The sequence below is a fragment of the Scyliorhinus torazame genome, chromosome 13 (assembly GCF_047496885.1).
Source record: "Scyliorhinus torazame isolate Kashiwa2021f chromosome 13, sScyTor2.1, whole genome shotgun sequence".
Taxonomy (NCBI): Eukaryota; Metazoa; Chordata; class Chondrichthyes; order Carcharhiniformes; family Scyliorhinidae; genus Scyliorhinus; species Scyliorhinus torazame.
Genome location: NC_092719.1, coordinates 116434051 through 116454652, shown reverse-complemented (window position 1 = coordinate 116454652; position 20602 = coordinate 116434051). Strand labels below are relative to the sequence as shown.

General features: G+C 47.3%; 1 protein-coding gene across 3 annotated transcripts in view; it reads right to left on the bottom strand.

The window, feature by feature from the left end:
• bap1 (BRCA1 associated deubiquitinase 1) overlaps positions 1-20602 on the bottom strand; it is a 166887-nt gene that overhangs the window by 64088 nt on the left and 82197 nt on the right. For all 3 annotated transcript variants that reach the window (XM_072472086.1, XM_072472087.1, XM_072472088.1), the window contains exons 2-3: positions 19291-19320; positions 19069-19123 (exon numbers count right to left, since the gene is read on the bottom strand). In XM_072472086.1, the coding sequence (XP_072328187.1) occupies positions 19069-19123; positions 19291-19320 (85 nt within the window). The remainder of the gene's footprint in view (positions 1-19068; positions 19124-19290; positions 19321-20602) is intronic.

Genomic DNA, 20602 nt, shown 5'->3' with positions numbered 1-20602 from the left:
GACCAGGTACAGGGTCCGCCCCAAAAGGCGGGAAGCCCCTGGGGACGATAAGAGTTGAGCCCCAAGTTCAAATCGCTCTCTTCTTCACTCTCTTCTTCACCTCTGCGTCCTGCCCGGGTCACCCAGCAACACGGACCAACATTGACCGTGGCCAGGTGCAGTGACGACCGACAGAAGTAAGTCTTAATTCAACGCTCGCTACGAGATAGGCTCTCCTAGCTACCAATCCGTACCAACTTCGAATCCCGCAGACTCAGAACCCGAACGAAAGGCCATTTGTTCCCCTGACCTGGTGGGCCAGTCCGAAGTTAAGTATAGGCCTGTTAGTTGTAGAAGTAGCTTAGACGACTTCCGGGTGCGGCGATGGCCAGCTAGGTCGCACATTTCAGCAGCTCCCGGTGGAACGGACTTTTGGGCTCTTGATAGGAGCCCCAATGGCAATTTTAACGGCTAAAAACACTGTGCGGTAAACCAGAAGGGAATCCCCCCTGGACACGGATGGAAAAAGGAGAGGAAAGTGGCCGGATTGCGGTGGATCCTCTCGAGCAGCGGCCAGGAAGGCAAGGACAAAGCAAGATGGCGTCGGAAGGTGGCAGTTTAATATGGGGACCTGACCAACAAGAGTTCCTGCGGCGCTGCGTGGAAGAACTTAAAAAGGAGACGAAGAAGGAGCTGTTGGCCCCGATATTACAGGCGATTGAAGGGCTAAAGGAGGAGCAAAAGACCCAGGAGCAGGAGCTTCGGGTCGTGAAGGCAAAGGCTGCTGAGAATGAGGACGAAATACAGGCCTGGTGGTGAAGACAGAGATGCACGAGGCACAACACAAAAGGTGTGTGGAAAGGTGCTGGAGAATAATGCGAGGAGGAAGAATTTAAGGATTCTTGGTCTTCCCGAAGGTGCAGAAGGGGCGGACGTCGGGGCATATGTGAGCACGATGCTTCACTCGTTAATGGGATCGGAGGCCCCGACGGGCCCGTTGGAGGTGGGGGGAGCTTATCGAGTTATGGCGCGAAGACCGAGGGCTGGAGAAATTCCTCGAGCCATAGTGGTGAGATTTCTCCGATATAAGGACAGAGAGATGGTCCTCAGATGGGCAAAGAAAACTCGGAGCAGTAGATGGGAGAACGCGGTGATCCGCGTATATCAAGATTGGAGTGCCGAGGTGGCGAGAAGGAGGGCAAGCTTTAATCGGGCCAAGGCGGTGCTGCACAAAAGGAAGGTTAAATTTGGAATGCTGCAGCCGGCAAGACTGTGGGTCACACATCAAGGGAAACACCACTACTTTGAAACGGCAGAAGAGGCGTGGACATTTATTGTCGAGGAGAAACTGGAATAAGCGGGCTAGAAAAAGAACGTTTGGGACAAAGTGGTGGGGCAAATATGTGGGGTGAAGAGGGGGTAAAGGGGGAAGAGATGATTTCCCAAGTTGTTAATCCTGCCACCCTGTAACTTTTCTCTCTTTCCCATGTCGTGGGGAAGGGGGGGAGGGAGGATGAGGAGCTGGGGGCGCCGGCCATTGGGGGCGGGGCCAAATGGGAAGCGCGGGCTTTGTTCCGCCCTATGGTAATCATGGCGGGAACAGGGAAGCAGGAAGGAGGGGGCCTCGCACAGTGGGGGCCGAGGTCACGGGGGGAAGCCGAGGTCAGCCAGAGTTTGCTGACTTCTGGGAGCAACATGGGGGGTGCAATTACGCTAGAAAGGGATCTGGCGGGGCGGGGGGGGGGGGGGTTAACTGGGTTGCTGCTGCTGGGGAGAAGGGGGAGCTGGTATGGGGTGGGGTGGTCGGGGCGGGAGGGCGCCGTTGGGGGGAGATACGGCTACGTGGGAACCGGGTGAGGAGCTGGATTGAAAAAGGAGACGGCTAGTCGACAAGGGGGGAGGGGTAAAGAGCCCCCCAACCCGGATGATCACGTGGAATGTGAGAGGGCTGAACGGGCCGATTGAGAGGGCACGGGTACTCGCACACCTAAAAAAACGTAAGGCAGATGTGGTTATGCTGCAGGAGACGTATCTGAAACTGATAGACCAGGTCAGACTTCGCAAAGGATGGGTGGGGCAGGTGTTTCATTCGGGGCTAGACGCAAAAAACAGGGGGGTGGCTATATTAGTGGGGAAGTGGGTAATGTTTGAGGCAAAGACCATAGTGGGAGCAGATACGTGATGGTGAGTGGCAGATTGCAAGGGGAGGCGGTGGTTTTAGTGAACGTATATGCCCCAAACTGGGATGATGCCAATTTTATGAGGCGTATGTTGGGACGCATCCCGGACCGAGAGGCGGGAAAGTTGGTAATGGGTGGAGATTTTAACACAGTGCTGGACCCAGGGCTGGACAGATCGAGGTCCAGGACCGGAAGGAGGCCGGCTGCAGCTAGGGTGCTCAAGGACTTTATGGAGCAGATGGGAGGAGTAGACCCCTGGAGATTTAGTAGACCTAGGAGTAAGGAGTTTCGTTTTTCTCCTATGTCCACAAAGTCTATTCACGGATAGACTTTCTTGTTTTGGGAAGGGCACTGATCCCGAAGGTGACAGGGACAGAGTACACGGCTATAGCTATTTCGGACCCGCTCCACATTGGGTGGACCTGGAGATAGGGGAGGAAAAAGAACAGCACCCACCCTGGAGAATGGACATGGGATTATTGGCAGATGAGGGGGTGTGTTTAAGGGTGAGGGGGTGTATTGAAAGGTACTTGGAACTCAATGACAATGGGGAGGTTCAGGTGGGAGTGGTCTGGGAGGCGTTGAAGGCTGTGGTTAGAGGGGAGCTGATATCTATCAGGGCACATAAAGGAAAGCAGGAGGGTAGGGAAAGGGAGCGGTTGTTAAAAGAACTTTTGAGGGTGGACAGACAATATGCGGAGGCATCGGAGGAGGGACTGTACAGGGAAAGGCAAAGGTTACATGTAGAATTTGACTTGTTGACTACAGGTAATGCAGAGGCACAATGGAGGAAGGCACAGGGTATACAGTACGAATATGGGGAGAAGGCGAGCAGGTTGCTGGCCCACCAACTGAGGAAAAGGGGAGCAGCGAGGGAGATAGGGGGGGTGAGAGATGAGGAGGGAGAGATGGAGCGGGGAGCGGAGAGAGTGAATGGAGTGTTCAAGGCATTTTATGAAAGATTATATGAAGCTCAGCCCCCGGAAGGGAAGGAGAGAATGATGTGCTTTCTGGATCAGTTGGAATTTCCTAAGGTGGAGGAGCAGGAGAGGGCGGGACTGGGAGCACAGATTGAGACGGAGGAAGTAGTGAAAGGGATTGGAAGCATGCAGGCGGGGAAGGCCCCGGGACCAGACGGATTCCCAGTGGAATTCTATCGGAAACATATGGACTTGCTGGCCCCGCTACTGATGAGAACCTTTAATGAGGCTAGGGAAAGGAGGCAGCTGCCCCCGACTATGTCAGAGGCAACGATATCGCCCCTCCTAAAGAAGGAAAAAGACCCGCTGCAATGCGGGTCCTATAGGCCCATTTCCCTTCTGAATGTGGATGCTAAGATTCTGGCCAAGGTAATGGCAACGAGGATAGAGGATTGTGTCCCGGGGGTGGTTCATGAGGACCAAACTGGGTTTGTGAAGGGGAGACAGCTGAACACAAATATACGGAGGCTGCTAGGGGTAATGATGATGCCCCCACCAGAGGGGGAAGCGGAGATAGTGGTGGCGATGGATGCCGAGAAAGCATTTGATAGAGTGGAGTGGGATTATTTGTGGGAGGTGCTGAGGAGATTTGGCTTTGGAGATTGGTATATCAGATGGGTACAGTTGCTGTATAGGGCCCCGATGGCGAGCGTGGTCACGAATGGACGGGGGTCTGATTATTTTTGGCTCCATAGAGGGACGAGGCAGGGATGTCCTCTGTCCCCGTTATTGTTTGCACTGGCGATTGAGCCCCTGGCCATAGCATTGAGGGGTTCCAGGAAGTGGAGGGGAGTACTCAGGGGAGGAGAAGAACACCAGGTATCTCTGTATGCGGATGATTTGTTGTTGTATGTGGCGGACCCGGCAGAGGGGATGCCAGGGATAATGCGGATACTTGGGGAGTTTGGGGATTTTTCAGGGTATAAATTGAACATGGGGAAAAGTGAGTTGTTCGTGGTGCATCCAGGGGAGCAGAGCAGGGAAATAGAAGATTTACTGTTGAGGAAGGTAACAAGGGACTTCCGGTACTTGGGGATCCAGATAGCCAAGAATTGGGGTACATTACACAGGCTTAATTTAACGCGGTTGGTGGAACAGATGGAGGAGGACTTTAAGAGATGGGACATGGTGTCCCTGTCACTGGCAGGTAGGGTGCAGGCGGTTAAAATGGTGGTCCTCCCGAGATTCCTTTTTGTGTTTCAGTGCCTCCCGGTGGTGGTCACGAAGGCTTTTTTCAAGAGAATCGAGAAGAGTATTATGAGTTTTGTGTGGGCCGGGAAGACCCCGAGAGTGAGGAGGGGATTTTTGCAGCGTAGTAGGGACAGGGGGGGTTGGCACTACCGAGCCTAAACGACTATTACTGGGCCGCCAATGTTTCAATGGTGTGTAAGTGGATGGAGCGGCGTGGAAGAGATTGGAGAGGGCGTCCTGCAGGGGGACTAGCCTACAAGCAATGGTGACGGCACCGTTGCCGTTCTCACCGAAGAAATACACCACAAGCCCGGTGGTGGTGGCTACATTGAAAATTTGGGGGCAGTGGAGACGGCATAGGGGAAAGACGGGAGCCTCGGTGCGGTCCCCGATAAGAAATAACCATAGGTTTGTTCCGGGGAGAATGGATGGGGGATTTGGAGCATGGCAAAGAGCTGGGGTAGTACAATTGAGAGATCTGTTCGTAGATGGGACGTTTGCGAGTCTGGGTGCGCTGACGGAAAAATATGGGTTGCCCCAAGGGAATGTATTTCGGTATATGCAACTGAGGGCTTTCGCGAGGCAACAGGTGAGGGAATTCCCGCAGCTCCCGACGCAGGAGGTGCAGGATAGAATGATCTCAGAGACATGGGTGGGGGATGGTAAGGTGTCGGACATATATAGGGAAATGAGGGACGAGGGGGAGATCATGGTAGATGAGCTGAAAGGGAAATGGGAAGAAGAGCTGGGGGAGGAGATTGAGGAGGGGCTGTGGGCTGACGCCCTACGTAGGGTAAACTCATCGTCCTCGTGTGCCAGGCTAAGCCTGATACAATTCAAGGTTCTACACAGGGCACATATGACTGGAGCACGGCTCAGTAAATTTTTGGGGGTAGAGGATAGGTGTGGGAGATGCTCGAGAAGCGCAGCGAATCACACCCACATGTTCTGGTCATGCCCGGCACTACAGGGGTTCTGGGTGGGAGTGGCAAAGGTGCTTTCGAAGGTGGTGGGGGTCCGGGTCGAACCAAGCTGGGGGTTAGCTATATTCGGGGTTGCAGAAGAGCCGGGAGTGCAGGAGAGAGAAGCTGATGTTTTGGCCTTTGCGTCCCTAGTAGCCCGGCGCAGGATATTGTTAATGTGGAAGGAAGCCAAACCCCCGGGTGTGGAGACCTGGATAAACGACATGGCAGGGTTTATAAAGTTACAACGGATCTAGTTCGTATTAAGGGGTTCGGCTCAAGGGTTCACCAGACGGTGGCAACCGTTCGTCGACTACCTCACAGAAAGATAGAGGGAATGGAAAAGAAGAAGACAACAGCAGCAACCCAGGGGGGAGGGGGAAGGGAGGAACCGGACGGACTCTCAGGGATGTCATTGTATATGTATAGACACTTGTTATAGGTAATGTATATTGGATTGTATCTTTGGAGAGTAACTATTTTTGACAAGGCAGTTGCCACTCAGTTTTGTTTTTGTTTATATATTATTTATTTATTTGTTTAAAATTGGCCACAGTAATTTATATTGCTTTGTTGTTGTTCAAAAGAAAAACAATGTACTGTTATGTTTGGCCACAAAATTTTGAATAAAATATATTAAAAAAAAGAAGTAGCTTAGACGTACAATTTGTGCATGAGTAGCGATTACTGTGTATAATAAATGTGTTTTGATTTAAATCTTACTAATCGGTGTATTGGGTTATTGATCATTACTCGGACTTGAACCTCGTGGCGGTATCATAAAGATACCTGCCGACTCGAGAGCAAAGGTAATAAAACAGAGCAATTGAACCAAGGAGAAAATCAGCACCAGTACATTGCTTAAAAATCCAGTTCTGAAAGACACTCTCGCATGACACCTCCCCCCAAGAAAAAAATCTAAACCATTAACTTCAAGATGGTTTCATTTTTCACTTTTGCACCATCCACTAAGAAATGTACACAGTAAATATACCTTTTCGTTTTTGGAAAAAAAAACAGCACATGCAAATAGGTGTAATAATACAGTCCATTTTTCTTTGTTCTTCTTCCTCCAACCGAAATCCTTCTCGATTGACCGTCTCTGCAAAATCTCTGCACGATCCATCCATTCCTCTACTCCTCGGCATTTCTCTTCAGAATCAGATAATTTAGTTCAATCTGACCACAGGGTCCCTTGCAATTCTCCAATACAGAAGCATTGGTGATCACAGCTTTCAGGCAGTCAAATGCCTGTTGAAAATCCGCTGCCCATTGAATTTTTTAACGTTTCTTCAGCAATTCCATCAGTGGAGTAATCATGCCACAAAACTTTTGCACAAATGTTCGATCAAATCCACTCATGCTAAGAAATTGCATTATTTCCCTTCGTCTTGAGGGTATCGGAAACTCCGCAAGGAAAGTGATTCGGGCTTCTCCAAATTCACTTTCGGCTAGATTCATCACCAAATCCGCCTCCTGAAGTCGATCGAAGAACTCCATACGATGTTTTAAATGTTCTTTCCATGTCTGGAAGTTGGAAATAAAAGCAGATTGTCCCACTTTCTCAATGCAATCCTCCAAACGTGGGATAGGATAAGAGTCCGTTCTTGTAACTGCATTCATCTTTCTATAGTCCACACACAACCATTGGGTACCATCTGGTCTAGGTACCATCACTATGGGTGAGCTCCATTGGCTGCAACCCACTTCAATTATGCCATTCTTCAGCATACTCTCAATCTCTCTGTTAACCTGTGCCAATTTTAAAGGATTAAGTCTGTATGGATGTTGTTTGATAGGAACAGCATTTCTCACATCTACATCATGTATAGCCATTTTAGTACTTCCCAATTTATCTCTACAAACTTGCCCATGTGATATCAATAACTCTTTCAGGTCAGTTAGTTTTTCCTCTGGAAGGTAACTTAACAATTCATCCCAATTTTTAAGAACATCCTCATTTCCCAATTTAATTTTGAGGTATGTCAAATTCACAAGTCATCTGGATTTAGTTCGTCACTTTGAGTTAGAATCATTAAAACCTCCTTTTTCTCTCCTTCCCTTTCAAAGTACCTTTTTTAAAAAAAAAAAAATATTTTATTGAAGTTTTTCATTCACAATTTTTTCCCCTTACACATCAGACAAAAAGAAAAGTTAATAGTACAAGTAACATGATAACTACAATCTAATAAAGAGTAACTAACTAACATGGTAAACTAACCAAATAACATAAAATGAAACTTCCCCCCCCCCCCCCCCCGCCCCTGGGTTGCTGCTGCTGGTCATCTATCTTCCCTCTAACGTTCCGCTAGGTAGTCGAGGAACGGTTGCCACCGCCTGGTGAACCCTTGAGCCGATCCTCTCAGCGCGAACTTAATCTGTTCCAGTTTTATGAACCCCGCCATATCGTTTATCCAGGCCTCCAGTCCGGGGGGTTTCGCTTCCTTCCACATGAGTAAAATCCTACGCCGGGCTACTAGGGACGCAAAGGCCACGACATCGGCCTCTTTCGCCTCCTGCACTCCCGGCTCATCCGCAACTCCAAATAAAGCTAACCCCCAGCCTGGTTTGACCTGGACCTTCACCACCTTCGAGATCACTCCCGTCACTCCCCTCCAGTACCCCTCCAGTGCCGGGCACAACCAAAACATCTGCGTGTGGTTTGCCGGGGTTCCGCCACACCTCCCACACTTGTCCTCCACTCCGAAGAACCTGCTCAACCTTGCTCCCGTTATGTGTGCTCTATGCAGCCCCTTAAATTGAATCAGGCTAAGCCTGGCACACGAGGAAGAGGAATTTACCCTGCTTAGGGCATCAGCCCACAGACCCTCCTCTATCTCCTCCCCGAGCTCTTCTTCCCATTTTCCTTTCAGTTCGCCCACCAGTTCCTCCCCCTCTTCCCTCATCTCTCGGTATATCTCTGACACCTTGCCCTCCCCGACCCACACCCCCGAGAGCATTCTATCCTGGATCCCCTGTGTCGGGAGCAATGGAAATTCCCTCACCTGTTGTCTTGTGAACGCCCTCACCTGCATGTACCTAAAGAAATTTCCCCAGGGCAGCTTATACTTTTCCTCCAGTGCTCCCAAGCTCGCAAACGTCCCGTCTATAAATAAATCTCCCACCCTCCTAATTCCCAACTGGTGCCAGCTCTGGAATCCTCCATCCATCCTCCCTGGGGCAAACCTATGGTTGTTCCTAATTGGGGATCCCACCAAGGCTCCCAGCACACCTCTCTGTCGCCTCCATTGCCCCCAGATGTTTAATGTTGCCGCCACCACTGGGTACGTGGTCAATTTTTTGGTGAGAACGGTAGTGGCGCCGTCACCAGCGCCTCTAGACTCGTCCCTTTACAGGACTTCCTCTCTAATCTTTTCCACGCCGCTCCCTCTCTCTCTATCATCCATTTACGGATCATCGCCACATTGGCGGCCCAGTAGTAGTCGCCCAAATTCGGCAGCGCCAGTCCCCCTCTGTCTCTACTACGTTGTAAGAACCCCCTCCTTACCCTCGGAACTTTCCCTGCCCACACGAAGCTCGTGATGCTCCTGTCTATTTTTTTAAAGAAGGCCTTAGTGATCAGTATAGGGAGACATTGGAATACAAATAGGAACCTCGGGAGGACCATCATCTTAATTGCCTGCACTCTGCCCGCCAGTGACAGTGGCTGCATGTCCCACCTCTTGAAGTCCTCTTCCATTTGTTCCACCAGTCGTGTCAGATTAAGTCTGTGCAAGGTTCCCCAGCTCCTGGCTATCTGAATCCCCAGGTATCGAAAGTTTCTTTCCACTCTCCTTAAAGGCTAGCCATCTATCCCTCTACTCTGGTCCCCAGGGTGTATCACAAAAGTTCACTCTTTCCCATGTTAAGCCTATATCCCGAGAAATCTCCAAACTCCCTCAATATCTGCATGACCTCTGTCATCCCCCCCACTGGGTCCGTCACATACAGCAGTAGGTCATCCGCGTAGAGTGACACTAGGTGTTCCTCTCCCCCTCTAATCACCCCTCTCCATTTTCTGGAGTCTCTCAGCGCCATGGCCAGTGGTTCAATTGCCAGCGCGAACAGTAATGGAGATAGCGGGCATCCCTGTCTTGTTCCCCTGTATAGTCGGAAATACTCCGATCTTTGCCGACCTGTGACCACACTTGCCGTTGGGGCCCTATAGAGGAGTTTGACCCAGCTAACAAACCCGTCCCCGAACCTCCTCAGCACCTCCCATAGATACACCCACTCCACCCTATCAAATGCCTTTTCTGCATCCATTGCCGCCACTATCTCTGCCTCCCCCTCTGCTGGGGGCATCATTATCACCCCTAATAGCCGTCGCACGTTGACATTTAGTTGTTTCCCCTTTACGAATCCCGTCTGGTCTTCGTGCACCACCACCGGGACACAGTCCTCTATCCTCGTTGCTAGCACCTTTGCTAGCAATTTGGCGTCCACATTTAGTAGTGAAATAGGCCTATAGGACCCGCACTGTAGCGGATCTTTATCCCGCTTCAAAATTAGCGATATCGTCGCCTCCGACATTGTCGGGGGTAGAGTCCCCCCTTCCCTGGCCTCGTTAAAAGTCCTCACCAACAGCGGGGCCAGCAAGTCCACATATTTTCTATAAAATTCCACCAGGAACCCATCTGGTCCCGGGGCCTTCCCTGCCTGCATGTTCCCCAGCCCCTTGGTAACCTCGTCCACCCCAATTGGTGCCCCAGGCCTTCCACCTCCTGCTCCTCCACCCTCGGGAACCTTAATTGGTCCAAAATCTCCTCTTTTCCCTCCGGGGGTTGGGACCTATAAAGTCTTTCATAAAAGGTCTTAAACACCTCGTTTATCTTCCCTGCTCTCCGCACTGTAGCTCCCTTTTCATCTCTAATTCCCCCTATCTCCCTCGCCGCTGTCCTCTTTCGCAGCTGATGGGCCAACAGGCGACTAGCCTTTTCCCCATACTCATATCTCATCCCCTGTGCCTTCCTCCACAGCACCTCCGCCCTCCTAGTGGTCAGGAGGTCGAACTCCGTCTGGAGTCGTCGTCTCTCCCTGTATAGTCCCTCCTCCGGGGCCTCCGCATATTCTTTATCCACCCTTAAAATCTCCCCCAGTAATCTTTCCCTTTCCTTGGCCTCTGTTTTCCCTTTGTGGACCCTGATGGAGATCAGCTCTCCTCTGACCACCGCCTTTAGTGCTTCCCATACCACTCCCACTCGGACCTCCCCGTCGTCATTTGCCTCCAGGTATCTCTCGATACATCCCCGCACCCTTCCACAGACTCCCTCATCCACCAACAATCCCACATCTAATCGCCAGAGTGCATGCTGCTCCCTCTCCTCTCCTAGTTCCAGGTCCACCCAATGTGGGGCATGATCTGAGATAGCTATGGCTGAATACTCAGTTTCTTCCACCCTCGAGATCAACGACCTTCCCAAAACAAGAAAATCTATCCGGGAGTACACTTTGTGAACATGGGAGAAGAAGGAGAACTCCTTGACCTTCGGTCTAACAAATCGCCATGGATCCACTCCCCCCATTTGGTCCATAAACCCCTTAAGCACCTTGGCCGCTGCCGGCCTTCTTCCGGTCCTAGATCTAGATCTATCTAACCCTGGGTCCAGCACGGTGTTGAAGTCTCCCCCCATTATCAAGTTTCCTACCTCCAGGTCCGGGATACGTCCCAGCATCCGCTTCATGAATCCCGCATCATCCCAATTCGGGGCATATACGTTAACCAACACGACCTCCGTTCCCTCCAGTCTGCCATTCACCATCACATATCTGCCTCCACTATCTGCTACAATGCTCCTAGCTTCGAATGATACCCGTTTCCCCACCAGTATGGCCACCCCTCTATTCTTTGCATCCAGCCCTGAATGGAACACCTGTCCCACCCATCCTTTCCTTAACCTAACTTGGTCCGCCACCTTCAGGTGCGTCTCCTGAAGCATAGCCACGTCTGCCCTCAGTCCTTTCAAGTGCGCGAACACTCGGGCCCTTTTAATCGGTCCATTTAGGCCTTTCACGTTCCACGTGATCAGCCACACTGGGGGGCTACCTGCCCCCTTCCCGTGTCGACTAGCCATCACCCTCTCTAGGCCAGTCCCACGTCCCGATTCCGCGCTCCCACCCGTTCCCCAGGTGGCACATTCCAGCCCCGACCACCCTTTCTTTAACCAGTTCCTCTTTAATTTCTGCAGCAGCAACCCAGTTATCCCCCCCACCCCGCCCAGATCCCCATCTAGCGTGATTGCTCCCCCCATATTACTTCCGAAAGTCAGCTGACTTCAACTGACCCCGGCTTCTCCCGCTCACTCCTTGACCCCCCCCGTGTGGGGAACTCCCAGCTACCTTGCGCCTATCTTCCCGCCATCACCTTTCTGGCGCGGGAACAAGGACAGTAGGCCCCATATTCTCTGTAGTTGTCCCGCCCCTTGTGGCGCAGCTCCCTCTACCGCCCCACTCCCATTCCTCATCCCCCGCCTATGTCTCTTCTTTCCCCCCACTGGCGCCTACATTTCTTAGTAGTGCCCCCCCCCTTCCCAATTTACATCCCTATATACATGGACAGTGTCATTTCCCCTCTAAGATCAGTCCCTCAGTTCCGATCCAGTTTCTCGTCTTTAATAAAGGTCCATGCTTCTTCCGCCGTTTCGAAGTAGTGATGTCTCTCCTGGTACGTGACCCATAGTCGTGCCGGCTGCAGCATCCCGAACTTCACCTTCTTCTTGTGTAGCACCTCCTTGGCTCGATTAAAACTCGTCCTCCTTCTCGCCACCTCCGCACTCCAATCCTGGTACACCCGTACCACCGCATTCTCCCATCTACTACTCCGTACCTTTTTGGCCCATCTCAGAACCACTTCTCTATCATTGAAGCGATGAAATCGCACGATTGTCGCCCTAGGTGGTTCTCCCGCCTTTGGTCTCCTCGCAGGGACCCGATGAGCCCCTTCCACTTCCAAGGGGCCCGGAGGGGCCTCAGCTCCCATCAACGAGCTTAGCATCGTGCTCACGTAAGCCCCGCAGTCCGCTCCTTCCACTCCCTCGGGGAGACCCAGGATCCGAAGGTTCTTCCTTCGTGCTCTATTTTCTAGGGCCTCAATTCTTTCAATGCACTTTTTGTGGAGCGCCCTCGTGCGTCTGTGTTTTGACCGCCAGGCCCAGGATCTCGTCTTCATTATCCGTCACCTTCTGCTCCACCACGCGGAGCTCCATCTCCTGGGTCCTTTGTGCCTCCTTAAGCCCCTCAATTGCCTGTAGCATCGGGGTCAGCACCTCCTTCTTAAGTAGCTCCACACACCGTCTTAAGAATTTGTCTTGATCGGGCCCCCATGTCGCCTGGGCTTTCTCCGCCGCCATCTTGCTTCTTTTTTCCTCCTGTCCCTATCCTCGAGGATTCTTCGCGATGTAGCCACCGCCGCCGATATTTTTCTCTATCTTGGGGGGTGACTCCCTGTTAACTCACCCCACGCCGGGTTTCGTCCTGAAAAAATTCCCCGTTGGGGCTCTTAAAAGAGCCCGAAGGTCCGTTTGAGCTGGAGCCGCCGAAACGTGCGGCTTAGCTGGGCATCGCCGCAACCGGAAGTCTCAAAGTACCTTTTAAGCATATTCACATGACACACTTGGTGAGTCTTCCTTCTATCTGGTGTTTTTACCACATAATTCACCTCACTTAATTTCCTTTCAATCTGATACGGTCCACAAAACCTAGCTTTTAAAGGCTCACCTACCACTGGTAACAACACTCAAACTTTATCCCCACTGGCAAAACTACAAACTTTGGATTTCTTGTCCACTACCCATTTCATCACATTTTGTGCAACTTTCAAATGTTGTCTAGCCAATTCACCTGCTCTATTTAATCGTTCCCTAAAATTTGACACGTAATCCAGTAGTGTAATTTCCGATTTCTCACCCACCAATTTTTCCTCAATCATTTTTAAGTGGTCCTCTTACCTCATGACCAAAAATTAGTTCAAAAGGACTAAATTTGGTTGACTCATTAGGTGCATCCCTAATTGCAAACAATACGAATGGGATTCCTTTATCCCAATCCTCTGGATAATCTTGACAATACGCCCTCAACATTGTCTTTAATGTCTGATGCCACCTTTCTAACGCTCCCTGCGATTCTGGATGGTACGCAGTTGATTTAAAGTGTTTTATTCCTAAACTATCCATAACTTCTTTGAATAACTTTGAAGTAAAATTCGTTCCTTGATCCGATTGAATTTCTGTGGGTAGTCCATATCTAGTAAAGAATTTAAGTAACTCCTCCATAATCCTTTTAGCTGTAATATTACGTACTGGAATGGCCTCTGGAAACCTTGTAGACACATCCATTACAGTCAAAAGATATTGATTCTCTCTTTTTGTTTTAGGAAGCGGTCCGATACAATCGATTAGGACCCTTGTAAAAGGTTCCTCATATGCTGGAATGGGTATTAAGGGCGCTGGTTTTATCACTGCTTGAGGTTCCCCTATCACTTGACATGTGTGACATGATTGACATAATTTAACTACATCTTTATGTAGTCCAGGCCAATAAAAATGTTTCTGGATTTTAGCTTGAGTTTTCCTTATTCCCAAATGACCTCCCACTGGTACCTCATGCGCAACTCTCAACATCTCCTTTCTATACCCTACCGGCAATACTACTGGATGAACTTCTGCCCACTTTTCATCTGCCTGCATATGTGCAGGTCTCCATTTTCTCATCAGGACATCATTTTTACGGTAATAACACTCTGGTATACTCTCAGATTCCTCTTCCATATATGCTTTCTGATATATCCGTTTTATTTCTACATCTTTCTGTTGTAACTCTGCCAATTTTCCTGAACTAAAAATATCCGCCTCATCCTCCACCTGTTCTTGTTCTTTTTCAACCATCTGATCAAAAATCGTTTCTGATAATTGCACTTCAATTTCATCTTTACTCTTTGATTTCTCCTCTTGTCTTAACCTGTGACTTTGCGACCTTGTTACTACACAATCCGGAAAAATCCCAGGATATTCATCCTTCAACACTTCAGTTGACTGATTTTCCACTGGCTTATCAACCACAGTAGGCATCACTCCCACCTGCGATCCAGCTATATCATTACCCAAAATAAACTGTATTCCTGGACAAGATAGTTTATCTATTACTCCTACTACCACTTCACCACTCTTCACTGGACTTTCCAACCTTACCTTATATAATGGAACGCTACTCCTCTCACCCTGAATTCCACATATCACCATCTTTTCTGGCAACATTCTTCCCAAACTTCATAATTCCTCATCTCTTACCATTAAAGATTGACTAGCCCCTGTATCTCTTAAAATCGTGACTTCTTTACCTGCTCCTCCTGATACACGAGTAAACTTTACCCACACAAGTAAATTCTTTAAATACATCTGGCACCTTCTTAACAATTACTTCTTGAACAGGCTGTACAATCGTTTGCACCTCCTTCGCTTCCCTTGGGCTTTCCTTTACCACTTTAACAAACCCCACTGTCTTATCCTGTTTTACCACATTAGCCTTCCCAGTGCTTTTCTATTCAACTGTGACTTTACATGTCCTAGTTTATTACAGCAAAATCATCTGAAACTTTTCATTTCTTTTCCACCCTCCTGGATTTCTTTTTAAATCTGAGGTACACTCTCTTTATTGTCTCCCATCAGATCACCTTTACCTTTACCACGTGAGTATTTCTCATGTCCCCAGTTTCTATCCCTCACCGGCTGAAACTTGCAAACCAATCTTTGATTTATGAACTAATTCATAATCATCTGCCATTTCCGCTGCTAATCTCACAGTTTTAATCCTCTGTTCTTCCACATGAGTTCTCACTACATCAGGAATTGAATTTTTAAACTCCTCCAAAAGTATAATTTCTCTGAGAGCTTCATAAGTTTGGTTTCTTTTCAAAGCCCTTATCCACCTATCAAAATTACTCTGTTTGAGCCTTTCAAACTCCATGTATGTTTGACCAAATTATTTCCTTAAATGTCTAAACCTTTGTCTGTAAGCTTCAGGCACTAGGTCATTTGCACTTAAGATGGATTTCTTTACCTCCTCATATGTTCCAGATACCTCCTCCGGTAGTGATGCAAACACTTCACTAGCTCTACCTACCAGCTTTGTTTGAATCAGTAACACCCACATGTCCTGTGGCCATTTCATTTGTTTAGCTACCTTCTCAAATGAAATGAAAAAGGCTTCCACTTCCTTCTCGTCAAACCTTGGCAATGCTTGGACATATTTAAATAGATTCCCACCAAGCCTTCGACTATGACGCTCTTTCTCACTATCCTCATCACTATCATCCAACTGTACGTTTCCCTTTACGTCTGCCAATTTTAACTGATTGTCATGTTTCATGGCCATTTTCTGAAGTTCAAACTCCCTCTCTTTATCTTTTTCCCTGATCTGTATCTCCATTTCTTTTTCTTTTTGTTCTGCTAGGGTTATTCTTTCTTTTCGCCTTTCTTCTCTCTCCTTTTCTTTTTCCACTCTCTCTCTTTCCTCTCTCTCACTCTCGTATGCCAGACGCTTTAATTCTTTCTCATGTTCCATTTGTTTAATTTGTAACTGAATTTTTGCCATTTCCAATGAGTCAAACTCTATCTCAGGCAACTTTAAATGCTTAACCACTGCCATAATTATCTCATCTTTTCGCATTTTGTCAGGTAATGTTAACTGCAATATTCTTGCCAAATCTAACAGTCTGCTTTTCGTTTCTGTCCGTAAAGTATTACGTGTGACATTCTCCACCCCCAAAAACTTCTGAGCCTCTGAAAGAGTCATTGTTCACAACACTCTCCCCACTTAAACAAAAATACCACACTGGAAAAGCAACAATCCTTCATTGTCTTTAAGTTCACAAAAGCCAATCCAATAGATAAGACTTTTATCCCCCTCGAGCCCCCAATTGTTATGGGGGAGACGTTTTCAGAACCTCAAAATGTATCATCGAGTTCAACCAACCTCTCCCTTTTATGGATTTGTTGCTTTTCCTAGCACACAACTTTTTCCCTTGGTGCTGGATTACAATTATGGACACGTGGGTTTTTAAACACAAAACACTGTTTATTCCATAAACTCAACTTAACATCTTAAATAAACATTGGATCTCTCAACACCCCTTACTTCAAAGACAACTCAGAAAATATTGCAACAGTAAATAACTCCTTAAAATGTTCCTTCAAACTTCCAAGAGACTTAACACCTTTAAACAGTATCATATCAGGTTAAAGGATATATATTTTTTCTGTAGAATGGCAGAGATATATTAGCTTGGGTGACTTCAGCACCAGCACCTTGCTTTCTTCATGCAGCTCTCTGGAAACCCAGACACACCCACGCTGCTTTCTCAAACCTGGCTTTCTTCCTTCAAGCAGATCACAGCAAAACAAAACTTCTCAAGCTGCTGTCTCAAACTGGCTTTCTACTTTTAAACTGCTCGCAGCAAATCCAGCCAGGCACTTTTCAAACAGCAAAACCACACTGCAAAATGGCTGAACTGAGCTGAGCTCCACCCACTCTATGACATCACTGTTTTCTTAAAGGTACATTGCTTAAACATCCAGTTCTTAAGGGCACTCTCGCATGACAAGTGTCATAGTGGTTATATTAACGGCCTAGCAATCTAGAGAACATGGTTGTGTTACAAATTGGCAGCTTGAGAATGAAAAATTGTGTAACACTGAAATAATATTCTTAAAAACCTGGTGTAAAAAGTGACAATGACGTTGTCAGATTGTTGTGAAAGCCTAAATGGTTCACTGATATCCTTCAGGGAAGGAAACCCTATTGCCCTTACCCCGTGTAGCCTAAGTGTGATAGCCATCTGCAACAAATAAAGACAGGCAATTTACCAACTCCAGCTGCCCTCTTGTTCAAATGCCACTCAGTTGTATCCAACCGCTACAATTAAAAGGTTCACCATAGCTCTCTCAGGACAACAATGGATCTAGAGTGATACAGCACATGGGGAAACATTCAACCCATCGTGTTTGTACCAGCTCTTTGGGAGAGCTACACAATTAGTGCCTCTGCCCTACTCTCCTCTTGTGACATGTAAATCTTTTCCATCAAGGATTTACCTTTGAAAGCTACAATTGAATCCCTGTGAGGCAATGCATTTCAGGTCAGAATAATTCACTGTTTAAAAAAAGTTTCTCCATGTCACCTCTGGCACTTTTGCCAGTAAAACCTATGCCCGTCTGCCTCTGGAAACAGTTTCTCCTTATATTCTCAAGATTCTGAACACCGTCTCAAATTTACTCTGAGTCTTCTCATCCGAGGACAGCAGCTCCAAGTCTCTCTTCCTGCAATCAAGTCCCACATCCTGATTTTTCTAGCAAATCTATTTTATACCCCCACCCATGCCTTGGCATCCTTCTGAACATGTGATGGCCAGAATTGAACACAATATCCAGCTAAGGTCTATCCAACAATTTATATATAATAGTTCTGCATTTTGATTTTGTACTCTGACTTTTATAAAAAGACAAAGATCCCATGTACCTTTTGAACAGCCTTCTCAACTTGTCCTAACACATTCAAATATTTTATACATGCACCACCTGTACTCTCTGTTCCTGCACTCTCTTTAAAACATTGCCAATAATTGCAATGGGTAATAAATGCTGCGCCCACATAACAATTTATTTAAATTATGGTTGTTGCATTTGTAACTAGAATTATATATTTCAAAATGCCACATCAGGATGGGCAGAATCTATAACTGTATGTCAGTACATCCAGCACACCACTAGCCAAATTCCTTGCGAAAACACTATAATGACAATCCACTTTGCAGTAAATGCACTCCCCACCAGAGGACACCTCCCTCATCCTCTCTCAGATCAATGCATATGCCGGTATCTACCACCTTTTAAAGCATACATCTCCTTTACTCTCACAGGAGATTATACAGGTTACTAAAACTATAATCCAGTCTGGAAAAGCTTGAGCTCTCTACTGAACCTGATGAAGCTCTATTTCTTAAATCCCACTGGCCCTCATCACTCAAGTACTACAGACAATTGTTCTCTCAGACGTTGGCAAAACAGTTGTGGTCAAGATCATGCACAAAATAAAGATGAAAGGTACGACGATTATAAAACACTAGAAAAATTTTAACTGGCACACAGGCCCCACGTCAAATAGGTTCCATAGAGGGAGAATCCACCCATTGTGTTCTGCCCCTCCGGCAGGTCTTAATTTATCCATATAATGCCTACAGTGCAGAAGGAGGCCGTTCAGCCCATTGAATCCGCACCAACCCTCTGAAAGAGAGAGTCACATCTAACATCTAAGACTTTTGAGTCACTTACTCGGGAAGGGTAGAGACAGGTTTCCCATTGCTTTCCTCCTGGCTTTAAAATCTATTTTCCACTATGACTAAAGAGCTCCTTAATGACAACACATACTCAGTAGAGTGCCAACCTAGTATTCTGAGATGGTAATCTGGCTTGGGCCTGAACCAAACTCTTTGGACTCAGAAGTGGGAATACTACCCAAGTCAGTGGTCATTTCTTCTAGATCCGGGTCTCCTGCTGGGTGTATATGTGTTTAGGTGTCAGGAAAGGGGAGCATCAGTTTGGTTATGACACTTTACCCTAGTCTCGGGACACTCCAACATCCAAGTGTGTGCAAAGGAATGGTCACTTGGACAGTTCGTAATGGGTATCTTTGGAATTGTACTGCAGTAAGTGCCATCACCTTGAGGAAAAGTTAAAGCAGAAAGTGAAGGCAAACAAGTAGAAAACACAAAGCAAAAGGACTTACCCCTGAACTTTACAATGTAGGTCATAGATCTCCTCCACTTGAACACCTTTTACACCTGAGCGAGAGAATAGAGATGCTAACTCAGATTAGTTTGAATTTTTTTAAAAAATGATGACTGTCACAGTGCAGCAAAGAGTACTTTTAATATAGATTTTGAGAATTCTCTAAATGGTCAGTTCATGTATTTTATTGAAACATGTTGCAATGTGAACAGGTACTTACCAAAATCCTCTACCAGCAGGGTGAAGAGCCCTGAAACAGAAAACAGGATTATACCATGAATGCAAACATATCAGTCATCCAGCACTAAGGGTGTTAGGCATTATCAAGGTTTTGACAAATGGTTATTAATGACCTGGCCGACAGCAATGTTCCGTTAAATAGCAGGAAGCATTACTATACCAAGTCTAGGGCAGCACGGTGCCGGAATGGGTTAGCCCTGCTGTCTCACGGCGCCGAGGTCCCAGGTTCGATCCCGGCTCTGGGTCACTGACCGTGTGGAATTTGCACATTCTCCCCGTGTTTGCGTGGGTTTCGCCCCCACAACCCAAAAATGTACAAGGTAGGTGGATTGGCCATGCTAAATTGCCCCTTAATTGGAAAAAATGAATTGGGTACTCTAAATTTATTTTAAAAAACTATACCAAGTCTGCTTGAACTGTGTGAAATATCTAGCATTATGATTCCAGATTCAATAAAAGCAGAATACCGCGGATACTGGAAATCTGAAATAAAAACATAAAATGCTGGATAAACTCAGCAGATCTGGCAGCACCTGTGGAGAGAGAGAAATAGAGTTTTGAATCCGCATAACTTTTCTTCAGAGTCAAAAAGGTAGAAGTTGGAGAGGGAGATGGACAAGGTGGAGCAGAATAGGTCAGGGATTGGTGGGAGCTAAAGAGAGATTGACAAAGATGCCATAGACACAAGGCAAAGGGAATGTTAATGGCATCACTAAGGACTAAAGAAGGTGCTAATAGTGGCGTAAAGGCAAGGTAGCAGAATGTGTAAATCGGAGAATAAAGGTCAGTGCTCGGTGAAAGCAAAACAAAAGAACAAGTGACAGATGGCCATGTGTGGATGTTGGGTGCGGGGGGACTGCACTGGGACGGACAAAAAAAAAAGGTCAAGATGGAGGAGAAAGTTCACAGTCTAAGTTGCTGAACTCAATGTTGAGTCCAGATTTTTTTTTTTTTAAACAAAGGCGGCGGTAATGTGCCTAATTGGAAGATGAGGTGTTGTTCCTTCAGTTTGCGTTGTATCTAATTCTACCCCTCTTCATATCTGAAGAACAATCATGCAGACTCGAAACGTTAACTCTGTTTCTCTCTCCCCACAGATGTTGTTAGACCTGCTGAGTTTATTCGGCATTTTTTATTTTAATTCCAGATTCAGTCCTTTCAACTTGGCTCAAGGCTGGAGTATATTTTGGGCCTATCAGCACTAGGATAAAATATTAGTGATTACAGATTTATCACTAGCACTGGGGATGGTGGGAGCAATATGAGGGAATGAATTGAAAATTCCAGATGTT